Source organism: Procambarus clarkii, chromosome 52, assembly GCF_040958095.1.
Source record: "Procambarus clarkii isolate CNS0578487 chromosome 52, FALCON_Pclarkii_2.0, whole genome shotgun sequence".
NCBI classification, from domain to species: Eukaryota; Metazoa; Arthropoda; class Malacostraca; order Decapoda; family Cambaridae; genus Procambarus; species Procambarus clarkii.
In genome coordinates, this window is record NC_091201.1 from 30,953,566 (window position 1) to 30,980,575 (window position 27,010).

The 27,010-nt window shown below is 46.4% G+C and overlaps 1 protein-coding gene across 1 annotated transcript; it reads right to left on the reverse strand.

The window, feature by feature from the left end:
- Window positions 1–27,010, reverse strand: LOC123753444 (uncharacterized). The gene is made up of 5 exons (XM_069304497.1): window positions 27,001–27,010; window positions 26,119–26,469; window positions 25,825–25,965; window positions 25,531–25,671; window positions 1–401 (listed from the first exon to the last, which is right to left on the reverse strand). Exons 1-5 carry the CDS (start codon window positions 27,008–27,010, stop codon window positions 1–3), a joined length of 1,044 nt encoding a protein of 347 aa, XP_069160598.1.

A 27,010-nucleotide genomic window follows, 5' to 3' on the forward strand; every position in this document is an offset into this window, starting at 1 on the left:
TTAGCTACACGTATCATCTGCCCCTGAGACAAAGTACTGAGAGCCGTTGTCTTGAGGTGGACGGATGGAGAGTGGATGCTGAGGCAGCGGAGATGGAGAGTGGATGCTGAGAGAGCGGAGATGGAGAGTGGATGCTGAGGAAGCGGAGATGGAGGAGAGTGGATGCTGAGGCAGCGGAGATGGAGAGTGGATGCTGAGGAAGCGGAGATGGAGGAGAGTGGATGCTGAGGCAGTGGAGATGGAGAGTGGATGCTGAGGAAGCGGAGATGGAGGAGAGTGGATGCTGAGGCAGTGGAGATGGAGAGTGGATGCGGAGAGAGCGGAGATGGAGGAGAGTGGATGCTGAGGCAGCGGAGATGGAGAGTGGATGCTGAGACAGCGTAGATGGAGGAGAGTGGATGCTGAGAGAGGTGAGGAAAGCCAGCTCTCAGGGCCTGAGAAACAATCTCACGTCTTGTCGCTTCAGAGTTTAGGAAAGCGATAAATGCTGTTTGGTCGTGAGGAGACAGAGAGAGAAGAGACAGGCAGACAGACACGGACGCTCAGCAGACCGCAAGAGCAACACACAGGAGGCTACAAGAGCAACACACAGGAGGCACCAAGAGCAACACACAGGAGGCACCAAGAGCAACACACAGGAGGCTACAAGAGCAACACACAGGAGGCACCAAGAGCAACACACAGGAGGCACCAAGAGCAACACACAGGAGGCACCAAGAGCAACACACAGGAGGCACCAAGAGCAGCACACAGGAGGCACCAAGAGCAACACACAGGAGGCACCAAGAGCAACACACAGGAGGCTACAAGAGCAACACACAGGAGACACCAAGAGCAACACACAGGAGGCACCAAGAGCAACACACAGGAGACACCTAGAGCAACACACAGGAGGCACCAAGAGCAACACACAGGAGGCACCAAGAGCAACACACAGGAGGCTACAAGAGCAACACACAGGAGGCACCAAGAGCAACACACAGGAGACACCTAGAGCAACACACAGGAGGCACCTAGAGCAACACACAGGAGGCACCTAGAGCAACACACAGGACGCACCAAGAGCAACACACAGGAGGCACCAAGAGCAACACACAGGAGGCACCAAGAGCAACACACAGGCACCAAGAGCAACACACAGGAGGCACCTAGAGCAACACACAGGAGGCACCAAGAGCAACACACAGGAGGCACCAAGAGCAACACACAGGAGGCACCAAGAGCAACACACAGGAGGCACCAAGAGCAACACACAGGAGGCACCAAGAGCAACACACAGGAGGCACCAAGAGCAACACACAGGAGGCACCAAGAGCAACACACAGGAGGCACCAAGAGCAACACACAGGAGGCACCAAGAGCAACACACAGGACGCACCAAGAGCAACACACAGGACGCACCAAGAGCAACACACAGGAGGCACCAAGAGCAACACACAGGAGGCACCAAGACAGACCACGCAGCATCAGGCGAGCTACGGAAAGCAGGTTGCATGGGAAGGTTCGCTACCCCTTAACTGAAGCCAATTGCTGGAGCATCTGCTTGGAGGATAGTGCCAGGCAGTGCCACGATGGCCCTAAAGGCGATGGGGGGAGTGCCAAGAGGGGGTGAGGGGGGGAGGGGAGTAAGAGAAGGAAATACCTTTATGTGCACGCAATCAGGAATACCAGGTGGGTGTAACGAAGGCCTTCGTCTAATTGTGTGTGTGTGTGTGTGTGTGTGTGTGTGTGTGTGTGTGTGTGTGTGTGTGTGTGTGTGCGCGTGTGTGCGTGTGTGCGTGTGTGTGTGTGTGTGTGTGTACTCACCTAGTTGTGCTTGCGGGGATTGAGCTCTGGCTCTTTGGTCCCGCCTCTCAACTGTCAATCAACTGGTGTACAGGTTCCTGAGCCGACTGGGCTCTATCATATCTACATTTGAAACTGTGTATGGAGTCAGCCTCCACCACATCACTTCCTAGTGCATTCCATTTACTAACTACTCTGACACTGAACAAATTCTTTCTAATGTCTCTGTGGCTCATTTGGGTACTCAGTCTCCACCTGTGTCCCCTTGTTCGCGTCCCACCAGTGTTAAAAAGTTTATCCTTATCTACCCTGTCAATTCCTCTGAGAATTTTGTAGGTAGTGATCATGTCTCTTACTCTTCTGTCTTCCAGTGTCGTGAGGTGCATTTCCCGCAGCCTTTCCTCATAACTCATGTCTCTTAGTTCTGGGACTAGCCTAGTGGCATACCTCTGAACTTTTTTTAGCTTCGTCTTGTGCTTGACAAGGTACGGGCTCCATGCTGGGGCCGCATACTCCAGGATTGGTCTTACATATGTGGTATACAAGATTCTGAATGATTCCTTACACAGGTTCATGAACGCTGTTCTGATGTTAGCCAGCCTCGCAAATGCCGCAGACGTTATTCTTTTTACGTGGGCTTCAGGAAACAGGTTTGGTGTGATATCAACTCCTAGATCTTTCTCTCTGTCCGTTTCATGAAGTACTTCATCTCCATTCTGTATCCTGTGTCTGGCCTTCTGTTTCCACCGCCTAGTTTCATTACTTTGCATTTACTCGGGTTGAACTTGAGCAGCCATTTATTGGACCATTCATTCAAACTGTCCAGGTCATCTTGTAGCCTCCTACTATCATCCTCTGTTTCAATCCTCCTCATAATTTTTGCATCATCAGCAAACACTGAGAGGAACGAGTCTATTCCCTCTGTGAGATCATTTACATATATTAGAAACAGTATAGGTCCAAGGACTGACCCCTGCGGGACTCCACTCGTAACGTCTCGTCAATCTGAGACCTCACTCCTCACAGTGACTCGTTGTCTCCTGTTGCTTAGGTACTCCTTTATCCAATGGAGTCCATTCCCTTTCACTCCAGCTTTTTCACTAGCCTCTTGTGTGGTACTATGTCAAAGGCTTTCTGGCAATCCAAAAATATGCAGTCTGCCCACCCTTCTCTTTCTTGCCTGATTTTTGCTGCCTGGTCGTAGAATTCAAGTAACCCTGTGAGGCAGGACCTGCCATCCCTGAACCCATGTTGATGCTGTGTTACAAAGTTCCTTCACTCCAGATGTTCCACTAGCTTTCTTCGCGCAATCTTCTCCATTAGCTTGCTTCTCCATCAATCTTCTAGTATGCAAGACGGTGCACAATCTGGCACCGTCTTAACACAAGAGCTCTCAGAGCCCCGTCTTGACACCAGAGCCCTCAGAGCACCGTCTTGACACCAGAGCCCTCAGAGCCCCGTCTTGACACCAGAGCCCTCAGAGCACCGTCTTAACACAAGAGCTCTCAGAGCACCGTCTTGACACCAGAGCTCTCAGAGCACCGTCTTGACACCAGAGCCCTCAGAGCCCCGTCTTGACACCAGAGCCCTCAGAGCACCGTCTTGACACCAGAGCTCTCAGAGCACCATCTTAGGCTGGGTTATCACATCTGACGAAACTCAGTCGACCCTAAAATGGTAGTGGGAGAGAGAGTAGAGCATGGGAGAGAGGGAGTGGGAGAGAAAGTAGAGCATGGGAGAGGGGGTGGGAGAGAGAGAGGGATGACCATGGGAGGAAGGGAGCATGGGAAAAGTAAAGGGAAAGGTTCCATTCACTAGCTATATAGACATATAACCTCTTTTATAAAGGGAAAGGGTTATATACCCCCCACACAAGTACCCGGAGGTTAGAGCAGGTAAACTGAGCCATCCCATACTTCTTTCCCCTTTACTGACCCGCTCCCCCCCCCTTTCCCTTGACCCCCTACCCCCCAACCCCCCCTTATTCTCCCCTCATCTCTCTCCCCTCATCCAGCACCCATTATCCACACCAGACTCAGCCATGTGTACCAAATAAGTATTGAGAGAGAAGGGGAGGGGGAGGAGGGGGGAGAGGAGGGGACTAAGGGTAAGGGGGGGGTAGGGGGGTAGGGAGGATTAAGGGGTATACATAACAGCGTCTAATGGGTGGGGGTGAGGTCTGGCTCCTTGTATTCCGTTACATTTTTAACCATTCTGACGTCCAAAAATTCTTTTCGTCGAATCTGTGACCTTAACGATGTGGGTGGAGGTTATCTTGAGGTTATCTTGAGATGATTTCGGGGCTTTTAGTGTCGCCCCGGCCCGGTCCTCGACCAGGCCTCCACCCCCCAGGAAGCAGCCCATGACAGCTGACTAACACCCAGGTACCTATTTTACTGCTAGGTAACAGGGGCATAGGGTGAAAGAAACACTGCCCATTGTTTCTCGCCGGTGCCTGGGATCGAACCCAGGACCACAGGATCACAAGTCCAGCGTGCTGTCCGCTCGGCAGACCGGCTCCCTGGTGGAGGTGGCTTCCACAACTTAATACTTGAAATGCAAGTATTTCCTTGTATACCTTCGGCTCATTGGCGGTTCCAGCTTCCATTGCGATCCTACTCTCTTACCTTCTCTCAATCTGAAGAGTCTGTCCACCTTGTCTATTCCCCTCGGTATCTTGTATGCTGGGATCAGGTCCCCCCCCCCCCTCCTTTTCCTTCTATCCTCTGGGATTGTGAGATTTAGTTCATTAGCCTGTTCTTGGAGCTTAACCCTCTTAGCTCCGGCACCTGTCTTGTGGGACAGCTTTGGTCATGGGAGAGGAAGGAAGAGAGGTGAAGAGGGGAGGAGGAGGAGGAAGAGGAGTGAGAGGAAGCATAGAGGAATGAAATAAAGAATAAAATTTCTAGAATTTGTGGGTTCTATAGATACAATGCAATTACCAGGAGAAAGCGCCAAGCCATTGCGACTATATAGCACTGAGAGTCCTAAAGAGAGAGAGAAAAATACAATGAGTATAGTAATGATGAATGAATGAAAGAAGGAAGGAAGGAAGTGAGGGAGGAAGGAAGTGAGGGAGGAAGGAAGTGAGGGAGGGAGGAAGGAAGTGAGGGAGAAAGGAAGTGAGGGAGGAAGGAAGTGAGGGAGGAAGGAAGTGAGGGAGGAAGGAAGTGAGGGAGGAAGGAAGTGAGGGAGGAAGGAAGTGAGGGAGGAAGGAAGTGAGGGAGGAAGGAAGTGAGGGAGGAAGGAAGTGAGGGAGGAAGGAAGTGAGGGAGGAAGGAAGTGAGGGAGGAAGGAAGTGAGGGAGGAAGGAAGTGAGGGAGGAAGGAAGTGAGGGAGGAAGGAAGTGAGGGAGGAAGGAAGTGAGGGAGAAAGGAAGTGAGGGAGGAAGGAAGTGAGGGAGAAAGGAAGTGAGGGAGGAAGGAAGTGAGGGAGGAAGGAAGTGAGGGAGAAAGGAAGTGAGGGAGGAAGGAAGTGAGGGAGGGAGGAAGGAAGTGAGGGAGAAAGGAAGTGAGGGAGGAAGGAAGTGAGGGAGGAAGGAAGTGAGGGAGGAAGGAAGTGAGGGAGGAAGGCAGTTGATGGAAAGAGGAGATAGTGAAAGACCGAAGACGGAAAGAAACAGAGAATAAAAGCTGTTATGGTGACCATTTAGTGATGATAATACCAGATCTCCGGGTTCGACCCCCCACACTTTAAAGAGGATAGCGAACCGTTAATGCTGAATCTACGCAACCATCCGACTTCACGCTCAGAGGCGATGCGGTCATAGATATCCACGGCCGGTTGGGAGAGATATCCACGGCCAGTTGAGAGACAGAGATAACCTATCTTTCTCCCTCGCTTGGTCTCTCACAATTAGTCAAGAGCGAGGCTAAAGATGATGAAAGAAAACGGGACATGGGATAAAGAGGAGAGAAATAAAATGGTGGAAATGGAACGTGAGAAGGATGGAATGGACAGGCAGGTACCCGTGCGTGCGTGCACACACACACACACACACACACACACACACACACACACACACACACACACACACACACACATACACACACACACACACACACACACATTATATATATGCGAACAAGCCTGAATGGTCCCCAGGACTATATGCGACTCAAAACTCACACCCCAGAAGTGACTCGAACCCATACTGCCAGGAGCAACGCAACTGGTTTCTACTGGACGCCTAATTGATACCAGATACCAGTTGCGTTGCTCCTGGCAGTATGGGTTCGAGTCACTTCTGGGGTGTGAGTTTTCAGTCGCGCGCACACACACACACACACACACACATATATATATATATATATATATATATATATATATATATATATATATATATATATATATATATATATATATATCCCAACAAAGGTCCCAAATAGGTTACAAAAAACAATAAACACTTCTGCTTTTATCAATTGATTTCCACTCAGACTTCTCTCTGCTTTCTTCTGTTCTTTGGAGAATAGTTTCAATCCCATGTGGCACGAATCCTTGGTCCCCCTTGCTGGCTCTTGAGGCGATAATTAAGATCACTTTAGTGGGTTGGGAATGGGTTACAATCCTCCACAAAGCCCTGTAATATGTGGGATGTATCAACAGATATTTAAGGTTCTTTAAACACACATATATTTAACAACTCTGTCGGGAGAAAATTTTTTTTATTGCTTACATAGACGAATTAATAGAAAAAATATTGGGGTAGCAAAGATATTGTTTTCGTTGAGTTTGCTCTAGAGAAAAATGGTGTCTGTAAAATTCAGCCCATCAATAAAGATTGTCGGGTTCACAGCTTATCATTATAAAATATTAAAGAAATGTGCGTAAATATTTGACTTTTAATTCACTCGAGCTTACATGAAGCCATCTTGAGGTTATCTTGAGATGATTTCGGGGCTTTTTTTTTTTAAGTGTCCCCGCGGCCCGGTCCTCGACCAGGCCTCCACCCCCAGGAAGCAGCCCGTGACAGCTGGCTAACACCCAGGTACCTATTTACTGCTAGGTAACAGGGGCATTCAGGGTGAAAGAAACTTTGCCCATTTGTTTCTGCCTCGTGCGGGAATCGAACCCGCGCCACAGAATCACGAGTCCTGCGCGCTATCCACCAGGCTACGAAGCCATGACTCGATACATGGTTTCATTCACGTCCTCTGCAAACACTGGGGGTAGAATTAGCCTAAGCTACTCTATCCCTTTTGAGATATATTTCTTTCTTGTCTCAATAAACTTACTTGAACTTGAACTGCAAACACACTTCAAATCCCCGTAAAGAAACGTCACATAATTCCATTCATTCATATGTGAAAACAAATTGTTAATTACACCGTACGATTCGTCCTCTCAGTTAATTACCATATGTCTGCAAAATATTAACTTGGGTGGAGGACGCCAAGATGGTTTCAACATTCCCAGCTCACACTGGGAATCTAAATCTATGACACAGGTCATAGATTTAAACTAGCTAAACACAGATGCCGAAGAAATGTAAGAAAATTCACTTTCGCAAACAGAGTGGTAGACGGTTGGAACAAGTTAGGTGAGAAGGTGGTGGAGGCCAAGACCGTCAGTAGTGTCAAAGCGTTATATGACAAAGAGTGCTGGGAAGACGGGACACCACGAGCGTAGCTCTCATCCTGTAACTACACTTAGGTGATTACACTTAGGTAATTACACAAACTATAACCCACAAGATTTTCTAACGTTTTAAACGTTATTACAACGTTTTAGACACATTTAAAATAACGTTGCAATGACGTTATTTCAATATTGCGCCACACGCATATACAAACATGACAAGAGCGTTTTGTAATGACAATATTTAATTCCCTTGAGTTATGCTGGACTTGCTCTCACGCCGCAAGCATTAAGCCACACACACACACAGAGACGGAAAGTGCCCAAGACGGTGGTTATGCAAATCGCCCGTGTTTTGCCTGTGACAGAAGCTATTTGCCGAGTTAAAAGAGAACTGGAGCGTCTGTCAGTCTGAAGGCTGTGAGTGTCCTCAGAGGCCTTATGGTCCGACTCCACCACTCGACAGACAGACAGACACACAGCATTCCACCCACACCAAAAATGCAGTTCGCAATTTTTGAGAAAAACTGCTTAAGGAAAAGGCATTTGAGTAGTTCAATATCCTTGTGGATATTAACATGATACCCAGCGATGAAGGGGCAGGAGGGTGAAGGAAGAATGAGAGCAGGTTAGAATGAGAATGATAGGGAAGATAAGGAAGATGGGGGTGGGGGGGGAGGGGGGGGGCTTAGAGCGTGAGAGAGCTGAAGCTTCAAGGGGATGATGTTCCCTGCGGAGTTTGCACGTCTGCTGAGGATGCAAATGAGGTGATTGTGGCGCCTCTGTGGGAGGTTGGCGGAAGTTGTTGAGGTAAGGAACTACCACAGGGGAGAGGAGAGGGAGGTAGAGGAGGGAGAGGAGGGAGAGAGCCACTATGTACAGGGTGAAGGGGGTATCAGGTGGAAGAGAGAGAGAGGGAGGAAAGGGGCTAAGAGGGAGCATAGGAGAAAATGGGACAGTTGGAAAATAAAGTATGAGAGAGAGAGAAAGAAGAGAATAGAGGGATTGGAAGGTGGAGACAGGTAGAGGAAGGAGAGAGAGAGAGAGCCACTATGTACAGGGTGAAGGGGGGTATCAGGTGGAAGAGAGAGAGGGAGGAAAGGGGCTAAGAGGGAGCATAAGAGAAAATGGGACAGTTGGAAAATAATAAAGTATGAGAGAGAGAGAAAGAAGAGAATAGAGGGATTGGAAGAAATGATGATGCAGAGAGAATATTGGAAAGGGGAACAGGTGGAGGATGAAGGGAGAGAGAGAGGAGTGAAGAGAGAGTTATGGAAGGGGGTAGGCTTGGTTGGAAACTGTGTCTTAACACAGTCTAAAGGTAGCAGAAGTACAGTGAAGTCACAGTAGGTGACAGAGTGACGTATTCTCCCCTTTACGTTCAGTATCTGTATTCTCCCGTATCTTCACAGTGAACAGTATCTATTCACTGTTCACTGTGATTATAATCACACTTCACAGTGACCTCGTATACTGCACAGGACACAACTTAAGGTCACCCCTGTATAATAGTAGGCATCTAACATCCATATAGAATATGCCTAGTGGTCCTACAGATGTGAGGCTCACCTAACACAACTTACGTAACAGTGACTGCAGGGAGGAGAGATCTAGCTCTTCATGCCCCCACCTGCGAGCCACATTCTACCTCTTGCGCCATAATTACCTTTTTGTCTAATCTAAATCTTGCCTGAAAGGTTGCAATATAGGTGGGTGGCTTTTGCATCTACATCTTCCAGAACACTGCTTAAGATATCGCAATATCTCATTCACCAATCCTTCCCCGAACCCTTGTCCTCTCAACCATTCCCCACTCCCTCGTCCCATCGTCCTATCAGTAGCGATCATTCTTATTACCGCCCCCCCCTCCCTCGCACCAGTAAATGTAGCATTTGGAGCTACAATCACCGATCCCTGTTCAAACAAAACCCTCAAAAAATTCAAAAGAATAATTGAAATGTGAAGAAGTAACCGCACTCAAGCAAAATTAATCGGGGTGACCGCTGGCGACACTCGCCTCGTTTTCTATTCGCTCTCCAAGGACGGTAACTGTTGCATTCTTGAGGTGGGTCGTGAGGGCCTGGTTCTGGACAGGTTCCTGCGGTTAGTGCCGGGATGAATTAGTGGAAGGAATAGGCACGACATGTCTAATTGGATATTGAAATATGTTTGGTATATTCATTTAGGGCTATAAATGGAGATCTTGGAGATGGAGAGTCAGGTGGTGAGAGGTAGAGACGGTGTGTGTGTGTGTGTGTGTGTGTGTGTGTGTGTGTGTGTGTGTATGTGTGTGTACTGCTTGTGTCTGCAGAATTGAGCTATTAGCTCTTGGACCCCGCCTTTCTAACCAATTTATTTGTTCTCTTATTATGTCTACTATCTCTCTCTCTCTCCTCACATTCTCTCTCTCTCTCTCTCTCTCTCTCTCTCTCTCTCTCTCTCTCTCTCTCTCTCTCTCTCTCTCTCTCTCTCTCTCTCTCTCTCTCTCTCTCCCTCCCTCGTACAGCGGGCCCGCTCATTCTTCCACTAGCCACAACGGCTGGCAAGGGGGTCCTGCAATTAAGTCCAATTAGACGTCGTTAACGACCCTATTAAATTTAAATACTTTTTTGGGACTAATGATTCGAATTGTACCGATTAGGCAAAATGGGAATGTTTTTAATGTGAATACAGAGAGAGAGAGAGAGAGAGAGAGAGAGAGAGAGAGAGAGAGAGAGAGAGAGAGAGAGAGAGAGAGAGAGACTTTCTAGGCCATAGTAGGACTTTCTGAACACGTTGCGGTAATTGGAGACTTGTATAAGGATTGATTGTGGGAGCGTGTTCAGGAGGAAACGTGATCTTAAACTTTGAGAGGTCGTAAGTGGGGAGATAACAGGACACAGGCGGCTGTGACAAAGATATGGTACTTAGAGCCCGTCTTTGTCGCATTTCCAGTGAATTGACCTCAGCCATTCTTCTTTTTCTTCCCGTTTTCCCATGAGGGCTCAAAGGCCACCTTTTATGGAAGCCTTTTTTTACACACTTATCTCCTGCTTTTTAGAGAAATTTACTCTGATGTGTGTGGATTTACATTTACATTTTTCAGCGTTACGGAATGTGGTTTTGGTGGTTCGTTGATGAAACTAGTCGTGGTTCACTGTGTCTTCAGGACGAGGGGACATACACTTAACCATTGTTTGATCCTGAGACCAAGGAAATTATCTTGAGTACATACTATTAAAAGGTTACCAATTTAATCCCCCGAGCTGTAAAAGCCTCGCAATTTGGAAGACTACTAGAGCCCAATTTATTTAATTCTTTACACCTTTCGTGGGAATGTGATTGAATTGTGCAATGGCAGGAAATAAATAAATGAGGGTACAAATTGGGATTTAAAAATATCACAATTTTTTTTAACAAGAAACAATGCATATAAATAGACGCAATTTAGATTTGGTTGCCATTTAATATCTCATAATCAATCAAAGTTCAAGCATAGGTATATAAACACTAAAGGGATTATTATATATATATATATATATATATATATATATATATATATATATATATATATATATATATATATATTATTATTAGGGGTACCACCTCTGGTGCAATTGCAGGGACCCACATCCTCGAAGAAGAAAACAAAGAGCATTCAGAGAAGATATATATATATATATATATACATATAATACACAATTTCTCTGGGGAAACAAGTGTTTATCTAGGCCAGGATGTCCTGTCTCTGGGGTGTGTATCTCTCACGGGTCTCCCCATAAGTTTTAGTAATGCTAGCACGGTAAATAATTCAGTAGCAAGAAGGAATAGTTCACGAAGAAACATTTCGCTTCAGGATAAAACATAATTGAACATTGTTTTCTAAAATAAAACAATTTTAATTTGTAGTTTTATAAAATAAGGACAATAGCTGAAGGTTTAAAGTTTCAATTATCAGTAAGCTTTCTCCCACACAATGTTTTAAAGTTTCGGAATTAAAGTAACTTTGTTCGTAATAACTTGTGTACTGTGATTCAGGGTTCACTATGATAGCTGACAGCACACCATGGAAATTCCCTAATTTTGTAATTACCTCAACTCAAAGTACTATCAGCATCACTTCTACACATTCTCCTTGAGAGAACGAAGTCCCAAAAGTGGTTTAACTGGATGGTTTAAGTAGTCAAGCGAGGGTTAGCCTGGGGGGACGACCTACTGACCTCTAACCACTCACTAATTGCTCTTTGGTCTGCTCTGACCCTTCTGCGAGTTGGGTCTTAGACCTGAGAGAAATATGTAACCTATACGTCATCGCTTCCCTTTAAATAAAACTAAACCTAACCTAACCTTCCTATCCTAACCTAACCTAACCTTCCTATCCTAACAGAGCTGAAATTAACGAAAATAAGAGATACAGTTTTGTGCCTTATATATAGAGTACATGAGGCTTGTGACGTGACTTTGAGATCATATTGTTCATGCCAATTCAAGTTTTGGGTAGTAATGCCTTCTGCGACAATCGCTCTATAATACAATGGTTACCTTTGTAAATCTCCTAAAATATTTACTATAATGCTATTTTTTATTCTATAAAATGAAAGAGCAGTCCAGACTTCATTGATAGACAGTTTGCAAAGAATCTACGGGTCCTAATAAGCGTCTGAGAGGACTTTAATAAGCGTCTGAGAGGACTTTAATAAGCGTCTGAGAGGACTTGTTTGTTGGGCGGAGGACGGCGGCCACGTGTCTGGTTTGTTTACACCCAAACAGCTGTTAACACATCAGCTGACCGCTTACTATTAACAAGCGCTTAATTAAATAAATTATTATTCCTCTACTGATATATGAAGCTAAAATTATATACTTAGGAATTATACACTTTTCAAATACAATGTATATATAAACATAACAATCCTAACGTCCATTATAGGGGTACAAATTAGGATTTAAATAAAACAAAAAATCACCATCTTCGATTGAGCCAGGTGAAAATTGACGATTAATTAAGATTATAATATCACGCTCTGATCAATCAAACTCTGGCAGATCAATTTGCTTTGACGTGTGATTTTTAACGTCTACATATGTGATAGACCGACGTAGATATATGTAAGATAGACCGACTCCTGTACATTCTCCCTCAGATGGCGAGCGGCGGAGTCTAACAGCCTGGTTGACCAGACCACCACCAGCCATGAGGCCGGGGTCAGAGGTCAGGCCTCGAGGGTGATACTCCACTTTAAACACCTTTAAGGTCTACCTCGGTCTCTATACTTACAGAACAGGTCTACATGCCAGAGTTAATGTCATATGTGTAGTTATATGTGATGGACACTGTGTTCATCCCTCTTAGCTGTCACCCGAGGCTGTCAGCGGTCACGCGAGGCTGTCAGCTGTCACCCGAGGCTGTCAGCTGTCACCCGAGGCTGTCAGCTGTCACCCGAGGCTGTCAGCTGTCACCCGAGGCTGTCAGCTGTCACCCGAGGCTGTCAGCTGTCACCCGAGGCTGTCAGCTGTCACCCGAGGTTGTCAGCTGTCACCCGAGGTTGTCAGCTGTCACCCGAGGCTGTCAGCTGTCACCCGAGGCTGTCATCCGAGGCTGTCAGCTGTCATCCGAGGCTGTCAGCTGTCACCCGAGGCTGTGAGCTGTCACCCGAGGCTGTGAGCTGTCACCCGAGGTTGTCAGCTGTCACCCGAGGCTGTGAGCTGTCACCCGAGGCTGTGAGCTGTCACCCGAGGCTGTGAGCTGTCACCCGAGGCTGTGAGCTGTCACCCGAGGTTAACAGCTGTCACCCGAGGCTGTCAGCTGTCACCCGAGGCTGTCAGCGGTCACGCGAGGCTGTCAGCTGTCACCCGAGGCTGTCAGCTGTCACCCGAGGCTGTCAACCGTCACCCGAGGCTGTCAGCTGTCACCCGAGGCTGTCAGCTGTCACCCGAGGCTGTGAGCTGTCACCCGAGGCTGTGAGCTGTCACCCGAGGCTGTCAGCGGTCATGCGAGGCTGTCAGCGGTCACCCGAGGCTGTCAGCGGTCACGCGAGGCTGTCAGCTGTCACCCGAGGCTGTCAGCTGTCACCCGAGGCTGTCAGCTGTCACCCGAGGCTGTCAGCTGTCACCCGAGGCTGTCAGTCGTCACCCAAGGCTGTCAGCCGTCACCCGAGGCTGTCAGCTGTCACCCGAGGCTGTCAGTCGTCACCCAAGGCTGTCAGCCGTCACCCGAGGCTGTCAGCTGTCACCCGAGGCTGTCAGCTGTCACCCGAGGCTGTCAGCTGTCACCCGAGGCTGTCAGTCGTCACCCGAGGCTGTCAGCCGTCACCCGAGGCTGTCAGCTGTCACCCGAGGCTGTCAGCCGTCACCCGAGGCTGTCAGCTGTCACCCGAGGCTGTCAGTCGTCACCCAAGGCTGTCAGCCGTCACCCGAGGCTGTCAGCTGTTAAAAGTTAATAATAAAAACAATAGTAAGGACAATTCTTTCACTGAACAAATCAATTTAAATATCAACAACTACATTAATTACAACAACAAAAGCAACATTAACAAATATATATATATATATATATATATATATATATATATATATATATATATATATATATATATATATATAATATAATCTTGATAAATATCACTGCTCATTTTAGTAATGTTTAAGAACAATTTGTTCTCAGTTGAGAACAAATTAATATGAGACATAAAAATGTCTCATCTGCATGATTATGTGAATTCTGAGAAGGATTCGTTTCCCATGACCGATGAGATTGATGGCGCTCGACCAATCAGAGTGATGCTGATACAGCTGTCGACCAATCAGAGCGAGGGTTATCTTGAGGTTATCTTGAGATGACTTCGGGGCTTTTGTGTCCCCGCGGCCCGGTCCTCGACCAGGCCTCCACCCCCAGGAAGCAGCCCGTGACAGCTGACTAACACCCAGGTACCAATTTACTGCTAGGTAACAGGGGCATTCAGGGTGAAAGAAACTTTGCCTACAGGTTTCTACCTCGTGCGGGAATCGAACCCGCGCCACAGAATTACGAGTCATGCGCGCTATCCACCAGGCTACGAGACCCCTTAAATTATACACCCTTAGGGTGTATAGTTTCCTTACCAGCCAGTGCCAATATGATACATTATTAGTCTTCCTCAAAGTTTCAGTTGTCCTCCCCGTCCTTTCCTCTTGTGTCTGTACTTGCTCTCTCTCTCTCTCTCTCTCGTAAAGAGGAGCCTCGCAAGGCTCTCTCTCTCGTAAAGAGGAGCCTCGCAAGGCTCTCTCTCTCGTAAAGAGGAGCCTCGCAAGGCTCTCTCTCTCGTAAAGAGGAGCCTCGCAAGGCTCTCTCTCTCGTAAAGAGGAGCCTCGCAAGGCTCTCTCTCTCGTAAAGAGGAGCCTCGCAAGGCTCTCTCTCTCGTAAAGAGGAGCCTCGCAAGGCTCTCTCTCTCGTAAAGAGGAGCCTCGCAAGGCTCTCTCTCTCGTAAAGAGGAGCCTCGCAAGGCTCTCTCTCTCGTAAAGAGAGAGAGCCAAAAATAAATACAATGTCTGCGGAAGCCATAACTGATAGCCGGCTTGGTGATTCGCTCGTTGGCTCCTTATCCCGACCAATGAGAACTGCGTTATACTCCACCAACGAGATTTGTGCATCGTATGTTATAAAATATTATTGTTGAAAGGTAAACTGAGATTTTAATTGCAATTCGCGCGGTGAAACACTAATGATGCCTTTTTGGCGTTCTGAGTGTGTCTGTGAGTCTGTGGGGTGTGTGTTTGTGAGTCTCTGGGGTGTGTGTCTGTGAGTCTGTGGGGTGTGTGTCTGTGAGTCTCTGGGGTGTGTGTCTGTGAGTCTGTGGGGTGTGTGTCTGTGAGTCTCTGGGGTGTGTGTCTGTGAGTCTGTGCGTGTGTCTGTGAGTCTGTGGGTGTGTCTGTGAGTCTCTGGGTGTGTCTGTGAGTCTCTGGGGTGTGTCTGTGAGTCTGTGGGGTGTGTCTGTGAGTCTGTGGGGTGTGTCTGTGAGTCTGTGGGGTGTGTCTGTGAGTCTGTGGGGTGTATCTGTGAGTCTCTGGGTGCATCTGTGAGTCTCTGGGGTGTGTCTGTGAGTCTGTGAGGTGTGTCTGTGAGTCTCTGGGGTGTGTCTGTGAGTCTGTGGGTGTGTCTGTGAGCCTTTGGTTGTGTCTGTGAGTCTCTGGGTGTGTCTGTGAGCCTCTGGTTGTGTCTGTGAGTCTCTGGGGGTGTGTCTGTGAGTCTCTGGGTGTGTCTGTGAGTCTCTGGGGTGTGTCTGTGAGTCTGTGGGTGTGTCTGTGAGTCTGTGGGTGTGTCTGTGAGTCTGTGGGTGTGTCTGTGAGTCTGTGGGTGTGTCTGTGAGTCTCTGGGGTGTGTCTGTGAGTCTCTGGGTGTGTCTGTGAATCTCTGGGGTGTGTCTGTGAGTCTCTGGGGTGTGTCTGTGAGTCTCTGGGTGTGTCTGTGAGTCTCTGGGTGTGTCTGTGAGTCTCTGGGGTGTGTCTGTGAGTCTCTGGGGTGTGTCTGTGAGTCTCTGGGGTGTGTCTGTGAGTCTCTGGGTGTGTCTGTGACTCTCTGGGGTGTGTCTGTGAGTCTCTGGGTGTGTCTGTGAGTCTCTGGGGTGTGTCTGTGAGTCTCTGGGGTGTGTCTGTGAGTCTCTGGGGTGTGTCTGTGAGTCTCTGGGGTGTGTCTGTGAGTCTCTGGGGTGTGTCTGTGAGTCTCTGGGGTATGTCTGTGAGTCTGTGGGGTGTGTCTGTGAGTCTCTGGGGTGTGTCTGTGAGTCTCTGGGTGTGTCTGTGAGTCTCTGGGGTGTGTCTGTGAGTCTGTGGGGTGTGTCTGTGAGTCTCTGGGGTGTGTCTGTGAGTCTCTGGGGTGTGTCTGTGAGTCTCTGGGGTGTGTCTGTGAGTCTCTGGGGTGTGTCTGTGAGTCTCTGGGGTTTGTCTGTGAGTCTCTGGGGTGTGTCTGTGAGTCTCTGGGTGTGTCTGTGAGTCTCTGGGGTGTGTCTGTGAGTCTCTGGGGTGTGTCTGTGAGTCTGTGGGTGTGTCTGTGAGTCTCTGGGTGTGTCTGTGAGTCTCTGGGGTGTGTCTGTGAGTCTCTGGGGTGTGTCTGTGAGTCTGTGGGTGTGTCTGTGAGTCTCTGGGGTGTGTCTGTGAATCTCTGTGACTCAGCAGGGTCTTTCGTCTTCTGTCACCTCGTTCAGTTGTTAGTAACCAAAATACTCAAAATGACTATTAAGTATTGGTATTGTGTCGTTGTCTTGCCTTCTGTTGGGGTGATCAACCCGTCCTCTTAAAATAACGTCGCTTTTCACTCGTATGCGCTATGGCCAAAAATAGACGGAAGTTGAAATGAAATCGGCTCACAAAAGTGATGTACTGTCCCGTTTTCTGTTTAAGTCCTCTGGCTTACTCGGTTAGATTAGGAGAGGAAAAGTTTCAATTAACGATTTTCATGACGTTTTGAACCTTAGGAGAACTTCCTGCCCTCCTAACCTAATAGAGGAATCGTTAATTACTGTTTTGGAAAAAAAAATCCAAAATTTATTTTCAATTTGTTTTAATTTTCAAATTCAGCCTAATTCAATTGGCCAAATTCAGACGTAATTTGTAAGAAGACTAGTTGACTTCAGGTCCTTCAGCCTTTCTTCACAACTTGGTTCACTCAGCTCAGACTTTTTGCATAGTTTTAGACCTATTCTATTTGGGTTACTGGCAATGTACCAGACTTCTGTTCTGATTCTGCTCATTTATATCATCAGAAAACATCTGATAAAGGCTGTATCTTCTGTGGGGTCTTTTACATATATTACAAACATATTTATATATGTGAATATATGTATATATATATATTTATATATGTTTATATTTATAAACGTATATACAAACACAGGAGCCCCTTAGTGGTGGCCCCTGTGGCACTCCTCTCGTTACTGCTCTCTCTGCGCTAGTGTATACTCTCTCACTGTGGCCCTCTGTGTCCTTGCTGTGAGGTCCTTCCTTAGCCAGTTTATCAATTATCAATTGTTCTTCCGCCCCCCTCCCCCCAAGCATGAAGAGTCTCTGTGCGGATAGCGTCGACTGCTTTCTGGTAGTCGAGGAAAATGCAGCCTATTCTGTCCTGTGTAATCACCGCAGTCTTATCATGGAACTCATGGGTTAATATAAGATGACGTATGATGATGATAATGATTGTGTCTCTTCCTGATCTCTCCCTTCCTTCCCGTTCCATCCCTGTCCCGTATTCTCTCCCATCTGACCGCCCCAAGACGGTTCGGTCGTACGTTAGACAATACTGGAGCCAGAGGCAACTGCCGTGTCAATTATCTGATTGAATTAATGATTTATTCTGAGTGGCCAGGAGGTCTCTTGAGACCTGGGGAGGGCCCGGTTTGTAATTAGTGAAGGAAGAGGAGGAGGAGAAGAGAGAGGAGGAGGAGGAGGAGGAGAAGAGAGAGGAGGAGGAGGAGGAGAAGAGAGAGGAGGAGGAGGAAGGAAGTGGGCATGGAAGATTAAGATGTGAGTGAGAAATGTGAAGGAAGACAAGCAAGGGATGATAAAGAAGGAGTAGGTGAAGACACCACACATATCCTGGAGTATGCGGCCCCAGCATGGAGCCCGTACATTGTCAAGCACAAGACGAAGCTGGGAAAAGTTCAGAGGTATGCCACTAGCTAGTCCCAGAACTAAGAGGCATGAATTACGAGGAAAGACTGAGTGAAATGCACCTCATGTCGCTGGAAGACAGAAGAGCTCGGGGAGACATGATCACTACCTACAAAATTCTAAAAAAAAAATCGACAGGGTAGATAAAGATATATTGTTTAACAAGGGTGGAAACAAGTGGAAACTGAATACCCAAATGAGCCACAAGGACGTTAGAAAGAACTTTTTCAGTATCAGAGTAGTTAACAGGTGGAATGCATTAGGCAGTGATGTGGTGGAGGCTGATTCCATACACAGTTTCAAATGATATGATAGAGCCCAGTAGGCTCAGGAACCTGTACACCTGTTGATTGATGGTTGAGAGGCGGGACCAAAGAGCCAGAGCTCAACCCCCGCAAGCACAACTAGCCGAGTACACACACACACACACACCCACACACACACCCACACACACACACACACACACACACACACACACACACACACACACACACACACACACACACACACACACACACACACCCACACACACACACGTGGTCACACGAGCCACAACAACATTACACAAACTGTGCCGTGTACTTCAACCTGTCTCACACACACACACACACACACACACACACACACACACACACACACATACACGTGGTCACACGAGCCACAACAACATTACACAAACTGTGCCGTGTACTTCAACCTGTCTCCCTCGACACCCAAGAAAACAAAATTTCAAACAAAAATACAAAAAAATACGAAACTTTAAAATTAAGTAAACACTCGTATGAAGTTTATTTACATAGAAATTGGTTCCTCCTGCCAACCACCGAATGCAGCGAAGGAGTAAGAGAAGGAGGAGGAGGAGGAGAATGAAGAGATCAAGGACATAAACATGAGGATTGATGAGGTGCGAAGAATGAGACAATGGGAGGCACTCTGAGAAAGAAAAGGTTCAGTCAATTGTCTTTTCCCCCGGTTATATTTCCTTATTAGGAAGAGTTTTATAGGTTTTTTGAGGGGGGATACGTGACTCTCCTTCTCTTCTACCTTTTCTCCTACGAGCCTTCCCCTTCCCTCTCCCTTCCCTCCCTCTTTCTCTCGCCCTCTCACTCCTCTCCCTCACTCTCCCTCTTCGTTCTTACTCATTCCTCTTCTCTCCTACTCTTCCGCGCTGACTTTGAGCTGGCTTATTGGAGTTGTTTAATGGACAGTCTTTCTCGACTGGCTTATTGCATGTGCCTACTGGACTGGCTTACCAGACTGGCTTTCTGCAAAGAATCTCCAGGGGGATATTATTTGTTTTCCAATATTAAACCTCACTGCTTCCAGCCTGTGCTTCAAACCTCACATATAGAAACAGTTCAACCCACATATACACACACACACACCTGTCTCGGGCCTCAAGCATGAAACATATCTCTCTCTCTCTCTCTCTCTCTCTCTCTCTCACCTCTCCCACAGAGAGGTTTAAGGAAACTATATATAGCGTAACCGTGTACCCAGAACTGAGAGAAAGTGAGAGAGAGAGAGAGAGAGAGAGAGAGAGAGAGAGAGAGAGAGAGAGAGAGAGAGAGAGAGAGAGAGAGAGAAAGAGAGGTCCAGGAGGAAGACCTAACAAGCCTCGATATTCCTGACCATAGATGTTCATTATAGATATGAAGTTGTAAGGAGTTTGTGGGGGTCGGAGCTCCCAGTTTATGTCTCGGGCTCCGGAGAGAGAGAAGAAGAGAGAGAAGATCAAGCGTGGAAAGAGATAAGAAATGGGGAGACGAACGAGCGGAAAGAGATGGACAAGAAAAAAAATTAAGATACACAGCAAAAATGAGGAGGAAAAAATGGGTGATGGACAGACACCTGTAACATGTGTCCTTCCCCGCCTCAGCCTCCAGCTTAGTGAGAACACCTGTGTGTCACATTATCTCTCAGGTGCCGATATTAACTGTCAACAGAATGAGAGCATCTGTCAGTTCCCGTCCTCTCTCAGCATTAAAAACAATAACATCTATCCAATTCCTCTCTCTCTCTCAGCTGTCATTTTGAATGTGAACATGTGTTCTTGCGGTCCTCTGAGGCTTTCAGACACACTTGGAGGCTTTCAGACACACTTGGAGGCTTTCAGACACACTTGGAGGCTTTCAGACACACTCGGAGACTCTCAGACACACTCGGAGACTCTCAGACACACTCGGAGACTCTCAGACACACTCTCAGACTCTCAGACACACACTCGGAGGCCCACAGACCCACTCTGAGGCTCGCAGACCCACACTGAGGCTCCCAGACCCACACTGTGGCTCACAGACCCACACTGAGGCTCCCAGACCCACACTGAGGCTCCCAGACCCACACTGAGGCTCACAGACCCACACTGAGGCTCACAGACCCACACTGAGGCTCACAGACCCACACTGAGGCTCACAGAGCCACACTGTGGCTCCCAGACCCACACACTGAGGCTCACAGACCCACACTGTGGCTCCCAGACCCACACTGAGGCTCCCAGACCCACACTGTGGCTCCCAGACCCACACTGTGGCTCCCAGACCCACACTGAGGCTCCCAGACCCACACTGTGGCTCCCAGACCCACACTGAGGCTCCCAGACCCACACTGTGGCTCCCAGACCCACACTGAGGCTCCCAGACCCACACTGTGGCTCCCAGACCCACACTGAGGCTCCCAGACCCACACTGTGGCTCCCAGACCCACACACTGAGGCTCCCAGATCCACACTGTGGCTCCCAGACCCACACTGAGGCTCCCAGACCCACATCGTGGCTCCCAGACCCACACTGAGGCTCCCAGACCCACACTGAAGCTCTCAGACCCACACTGAGGCTCTCAGACCCACACTGTGGCTCACAGACACACTCTGAGGCTCACAGACCCACACTGAGGCTCCCAGACCCACACTGTGGCTCCCAGACACACTCAAAGACCCACACTGAGGCTCCCAGACACACTCTCTGAGGCTCTCAGACCCACACTGAGGCTCCCAGACCCACACTGTGGCTCCCAGACAAACTCAAAGACCCACACTGAGACTCACAGACCCACACTGAGACTCACAGACCCACACTGAAGCTCTCAGACCCACACTGAGGCTCCCAGACACACACTGAGGCTCCCAGACGCACACTCAAAGACCCACACTGAGACTCACAGACCCACACTGAGGCTCCCAGACCCACACTGTGGCTCCCAGACACACACTGAGGCTCCCAGACGCACACTCAAAGACCCACACTGAGACTCACAGACCCACACTGTGGCTCCCAGACACACACTGAGGCTCCCAGACACACACTGAGGCTCCCAGACACACACTGAGGCTCCCAGACCCACACTGAGGCTCCCAGACACTCAAAGACCCACACGGAGACCGCGCATGTTCATCTCATCTCTGCGGCATCCAGCATCCGACACACTGAATATCTTTCTAGACCACAGCAGACTTGGGCCTCTCTGTCTGATGAAGGCACGGCCGACCGTATGCCTGGTGCGTGTCTACCACTCTCCCTGTCTCTCACTCTCACTGTCTCTCACTCTCCCTGTCTCCCACTCTCCCTGTCTCCCTCTCTCCCTAGCCCATATGGCCTATTATCTATGATTTTCCCCCCTGGCTAATCCCACCCCACGACAGAGGCCGTGTTATACTGTCCTCTGGAGGGCTGAACACATCATTCATGGCTCGCATAGGGACGATCCTCTATCCTCTCTATCCACCGTCTCATCCATCCCCTTTCTATCCTGTCATCCACCCCCTTTCTATATTCTCATCCCCCCCTTTTCCAGCTAGACCAATTTAAGTTCCACCCCCCTGGAGGTAATCGTATTTTATAGTAATTGAAATTATTCAACTACAGCGTCGTAAATGGTGAGAAATATCCCATTACAACGTCATAAATGGTGAGAAATATCCCATTACAGCGTCGTAAATGGTGAGAAATATCCCCATTACAGCGTCGTAAATGGTGAGAAATATCTCATTACAGCGTCGTAAATGGTGAGAAATATCCCCATTACAGCGTCGTAAATGGTGAGAAATATCCCCATTACAGCGTCGTAAATGGTGAGAAATATCCCCATTACAGCGTCATAAATGGTGAGAAATATCCCATTACAGCGTCGTAAATGGTGAGAAATATCCCCATTACAGCGTTATAAATGGTGAGAAATATCCCCATTACAGCGACACGAATGGTGAGAAATTTCCAAGTACACTGAAGTCTTGTCTAAACATAGAGACCATTTATCGAAACTATTTGTGAGCGTTTACCAATCACAACGGCGCCGAAGGATCTCGTCAATTCCTGTCCCCGTCCAACTGGCGGCGGTGACTACCGTTCAGTAGTTCCATTGGTGTACTTCGGAGATAGTGGAGGTGGTAGTTAGACTTCTAAGATAAGACTTCTAAGATAAGACTTCTAAGATAATGTGAGTGGCGTGGGAGGCTGGGTTACTGTACTCAATGAAGCTGTTTACACGTGCTTTAAGGGATCTGGATGGATTCTTCTACAAGAATATCATCTACATCTACCAAATGTTATCTACATCTACAAAAATAACATCTGTATCTACAAAAATATCATCTACATCTTCAAAAAAATATTATCTACATCCTAAAATATATAATCTACATCTACAAATATGTCATCTACATCGACCAGAAATATCTACATCTACAAAAATGTCATCTACATCGACAAGAAATATCTACATCTACTAAAATAACATCTACATCTACAAATATGTCATCTACATCGACCAGAAATATCTACATCTACAAAAATGTCATCTACATCGACAAGAAATATCTACATCTACTAAAATAACATCTACATCTACAAATATGTCATCTACATCGACCAGAAATATCTACATCTACAAAAATGTCATCTACATCGACAAGAAATATCTACATCTACTAAAATAACATCTACATCTACAAAAATATCCACATCAACAAAAAAATATATTTCAACATTATGGAAATACAGGAAAACCTTTGTTAAGAGAAAGTGTATACTTTAACCTCTGTTATTTTGGTTTGGGAAGTTTCAGGAATACGAGAGCCTGAGACTCGTGTTCTTCCTCGAAAAAAATTTATATCAAAAATTTATTTCCACAAATTACAGTAATTTTATCGTCCAATAGTTCCACAAGTTCAATCATGGAGAGCTTATATAGTCATCAGAAATAATTACATTATCGGAATTAAATGAAATCAACGAAATAGTGGAGTTAAACGATTTCTTCTCGAGGCTAGTTAAGCAGCGATAGTTTTCCCAGAGTTTAGCGATAGAGTGGCACTATCCACAGAGGTTACGGGCTATTCATGCCCGTGTCTCCTCTTAGGTAGTTGAAATTTTGTTATCAGTCGATCGACAGAGACCTCTGACGGTCGCAAGCCTCAATGACCATGGGACCAGATTCACGAAGCAGTTACGCAAGCACTTACGAACCTGTACATCTTTTCTCAATCTTTGGCGGCTTTGTTTACAATTATTAAACAGTTAATGAGCACCGAAGCACCAGGAGGCTGTTTATAACAATAACAACAGTTGAATGGGAAGTTTTGATGCTTGTAAACTGTTTAATAAATGTAACCAAAGCCGTCAAAGATTGAGGAAAGATGTACACGTTCGTAAGTGTTTGCGTAAGTGCTTTCGTGAATCTGGCCCCATATCTGTAGGTACCCACAGGTGGGTACCTACAGCGTCGTAAATGTGCCAACCTGTGCTACACCTGTGCTACACCTGTGCCAACCCTCACGCACAGGCAAAGCAACGAAAGCGCTCATGAGAAAATTTCCCAATGGATCAGTAATTACTCCACTATTATTAAGAAAAAAAATGGATTAATATGAAAATTAGCAGCCGGTGTAGAGTGTTGAGAGAAAAAAGTACATGATAACATGATAACATTTCATAATAACAACTCCCAGGAAAGAGAATGTTAAGATAACCCCCGCCCCCCCCTTGACCTTAAGATGACATCTGTGGTGTTCTCTAATCACATGCAGGCGATGAGTCACATCAAGTTACGGGCTCGCCATAGCCCGTGCTACTTGGAAGTTTGTTCCAGGTAGCGAATCTTTAACAACAACAAGATGAGTCACAATAACGTGGCTAAAGTATGTTGACCACACCACACACTAGAAGGTGAAGGGACGACGACGACGTTTCGGTCCGTCCTGGACCATTCTCAAGTCGATTGACTTGACGATTGATTGACAAATCAAGTCGACGACGACGAAAAGTCGTCGTCCGTTCACCTTCTAGTGTGTGTGGTCTGGTCAACGTTCTCTAATCACCTCATTACTAACCGGTGTTCCTGACCAACACCTGTGCCAACTATGCTGGCTATAATAGGGATATAACAACCCTTCCCCCCCCCTTATTTACCCTTTCTCCAGGCCCCTTAAGAACGAACCATTAAAAGAGTAGGCACTGAATAGTCCTACGACATTGATGTTCCCATTTCTTAAAGGTCAAAGTTCGTGTCATCCAAAATACACAAGAATTAATGAAACTGGTTGGTAACCAGGCCTAAGAAACTTCAATATTTCCAACTTGTAAATGAACTTGTACCATACATGTATCCAGTATTCTTCAGATTAACGATCAAAATAAAGTTCGATTCTAACTTGCTACACTGTAAAAAGAAAGATAATAATACTGATATTGAAAATAAAAATAATTTAATATTGAATTGCCACTGAAATAGCCAATAGCCAACCGGATAAGGAAACATTAATAATACCAATACTATGATAATAATACTAATAAAATATAATCCCAATAAAATGAACAAAGTCGATTCAGTCGAGTCAGTCGATTAAGGCAGTGTCTGGGATGCTCCCGGACGCAGGTTCGAATCCTCGTCACGGCCCTTGTGGATTTGTTCATTTGATGCATCACGTTAGTGTGTTCTCTGTGTATAATCCCAATCCAAATGAAAATCCACCATTGGAACCCACAGCAGCTAACAGGAATTATTCACAACTCATCACGGGAGACCACAACTCATCACGGGAGACCACAACTCATCACGGGAGACCGCAACTCATCACAGGAGACCACAACTCATCACGGGAGACCGCAACTCATCACGGGAGACCACAACTCATCACGGGAGACCGCAACTCATCACAGGAGACCACAACTCATCACGGGAGACCGCAACTCATCACAGGAGACCACAACTCATCACGGGAGACCGCAACTCATCACGGGAGACCACAACTCATCACGGGAGACCACAACTCATCACGGGAGACCACAACTCATCACGGGAGACCACAAATCATCACGGGAGACCAATTTAGATTCTATGGCCTCTCTGATATCTGTAAATTCCCGGCATAAATATGCAATAAATTGAAAATATGAACAACGATTAAAAATGGGATATTAATTACACACGAGGGAGTTCTAAATCTCATATTTTTACCCTAAATATTTTATGTTCAAAATTACGTGGTTATATTTGCGATTTTTTAAAGAGATACATTAGAGATTCTAGTTTGTACATCAATGACTGTACTTTGTACATCAGAGCCTGTAGTTTGTACATCAATGACTGTACTTTGTACATCAGAGCCTGTAGTTTGTACATCAATGACTGTAGTTTGTACATTAATGACTGTAGTTTGTACATCAATGACTGTACTTTGTACATCAATGACTGTAGTTTATACATCATTGACTGTACTTTGTACATCAGAGTCTGTAGTTTATGCATCATTGACTGTACTTTGTACATCAGAGCCTGTAGTTTATAGATCATTGACTGTACTTTGTACATCAGAGCCTGTAGTTTATACATCAATAACTGTACTTTGTACATCAGAGCCTGTAGTTTGTACATCAATGACTGTACTTTGTACATCAGAGCCTGTAGTTTGTACATCAATGACTGTATTTTGTACATCAGAGCCTGTAGTTTGTACGTCATTGACTGTACTTTGTACATCAGAGCCTGTAGTTTATAGATCATTGACTGTACTTTGTACATCAGAGCCTGTAGTTTGTACATCAATGACTGTATTTTGTACATCAGAGCCTGTAGTTTGTACGTCATTGACTGTACTTTGTACATCAGAGCCTGTAGTTTATACATCAATAACTGTACTTTGTACATCAGAGCCTGTAGTTTGTACATCAATGACTGTACTTTGTACATCAGAGCCTGTAGTTTGTACATCATTGACTGTAGTTTGTACATCAATGACTGTAGTTTGTACATCAATGACTGTACTTTGTACATCAATGACTGTACTTTGTACATCAATGACTGTACTTTGTACATCAATGACTGTACTTTGTACATCAATGACTGTACTTTGTACATCAATGACTGTACTTTGTACATCAATGACTGTACTTTGTTCATCAATGACTGTACTTTGTACATCAATGACTGTACTTTGTACATTAATGACTGTACTTTGTACATCAATGACTGTACTTTGTACATCAATGACTGTAGCTTAAACATCAGCGACTGTAGTTTGCATATTATGTGTAGCAGTATTAATACTGGCTACATATATTAGCATTTTACGACAAATACCATTTTTGCATCAATCTCCAGAGGATCATCAATCAATCAAAATCTCATTTGTACTCGACTTCAGCAAATAAAAATGCTTAAAAATCTCAATAGTATTTTAATTTTTTTTTAAGTCAGCTACATAAGCTTTCCCCCCCCCCCTTCCACCGGCCCCCCAAACCCCCCCCCCCCCAATTAGTTTTAAATATAATTAGCACTACAGATTTGGTGAAGATATAAGCAAACTGTGATGACTGACCCACACGCTAGAAAGTGAAGTGACGACGACGTTTCGGTCCGTCCTGGACTTGATAATGGTCCCGAACGGACCGAAATGTCGTCGTCGTCTCATCTCTTGGTGTGAGGTTTGGTCATCATATCTTCAGCCACGTCACTGAGACTCATCGTCTGAGTATTAGCAGTCTTAAATCCCCCAAAATTAGAATGAGCTGTTGAGCTTACCTGTACTCAT